Genomic DNA, 1,399 nt, shown 5'->3' with positions numbered 1-1,399 from the left:
AAAACTCATGTTCAAAGGGCATTTGCTCTTAATTGAATAATTCACCAAAAAAATTATTTCTATTCTTGTTTTTGGATTTTAAAAGGTATGAATCTTTCCATGGACTTTAATTATACAGACATAAACAAGAACAGCTGAGATACTGTTCAAAATACCTTTAATTGTTTTCCACAGAAGAAAAGTCTTTACTTAAATTTCTGTTTTTACAGACTCCTCATGTCATTCTAATCTAAACCATGTTCGATTAAGTATTTCTTTAATGACTTAAATTCTTTAATGACACGTGTGGCTGCAGAGAGATATTACAACGACTATTTAATTTAAACTAAAGCTAAATCTTCACCACAATGCACAAATATCCATCTTATTCCATATCAGTTTCACCCCAGAATACAGGGGCAAATTAAAATCTCAACTATATTTAGAAAAACAAACTGCCATGAAAGGTATTAAAAGTGCATCATTGGTCAGTGACTGTAAAGGATTACATGGATGGTGGTACATGTAATAGAGGGATAACTTTGAAAAACGATTGTAAAAAGGCAAATGAGAATTCAAGAAACAGAGAGCGTTACAATTCCAAAGCTGTACTTTATTGCATGTTTACTGACACTGATCACTATAGATGAATAGCCAAAGCAACTTAAAATGTTAAATAAAAAAAATTCCATCAGTTATAGAACACTTGCCAAATTAGCATACACTGAATGTCTTCAGACAGATATCTGTAATTCATAAGGTTGCATGAAGTTTCTTCAGACTTATTGGAGTCACAGTCATTGTTTCTTGTCAAGATCAGTCATTCCCCACCGCCTGCCTCGTTCTTTCCAGACGGGTTCCAGTTTATATTCAGCTGCAGAGAGTGTACTTTGAATGATGTTGTCTATGGCTTCGGCAGCAAGGGACGCACATGGCTGGCCACATCGTTGAAGTAGAGTGGAACATAGCTGGGAACTTCATCCCCAGGGAAAGACACAAGCTGGTCACCCTGATGATTGACGTGCTCGTAGAGCACCCAGACACCACCTTTCACTTTGTGGGAAGAAGCGGTGTCACTGAAATCAATGTTGTGAAGATTGGTTTCTCTGTGCAGGGTCACACTTCTTCCTTGAAAGTCCACGTGCTCAAACAGCTGGATTTCAGGGTCGTCCAGGTCATCTGTGATCATCTTGAGGGAAGAAAACCTTCCTTTGTCCTCAAGAGTAGCGTATTCTCCTTCCTCAAACACCCGTTGCTTTCCAGTGAAATTCTTATCATAATACGCTACCCATGGTGCGCCAATGACTTTGAGAGATGAGATGGTGTTGTTGAAGCCCTTTTTTTCTAAGTTGTTGACATTGTTCTTGAATTCAGTTGTTCTGCCGTTGAAGCCCTCTTCGGTAAAAACAACAATCTTGCT

The 1,399-nt window shown here is 38.2% G+C and overlaps 1 protein-coding gene across 1 annotated transcript; it reads right to left on the bottom strand.

Moving 5' to 3' along the window:
• Nucleotides 1–747: 747 nt before the first annotated feature.
• On the bottom strand, nt 748–1,393 carry LOC107668426 (epidermal differentiation-specific protein-like; the record flags this gene model as incomplete). The annotated part of the gene is made up of 1 exon (XM_016460293.1): nt 748–1,393. A coding segment is annotated over one exon (510 nt), but the record flags the coding sequence as incomplete, so codon positions are not given.
• Between the last annotated feature and the right edge of the window lie 6 nt (nt 1,394–1,399).

Source organism: Sinocyclocheilus anshuiensis, unplaced genomic scaffold, assembly GCF_001515605.1.
Source record: "Sinocyclocheilus anshuiensis isolate Anshui unplaced genomic scaffold, SAMN03320099.WGS_v1.1 scaffold20651, whole genome shotgun sequence".
Classification (NCBI taxonomy): Eukaryota; Metazoa; Chordata; class Actinopteri; order Cypriniformes; family Cyprinidae; genus Sinocyclocheilus; species Sinocyclocheilus anshuiensis.
This window is presented reverse-complemented; position numbering and strand designations above follow the sequence as displayed.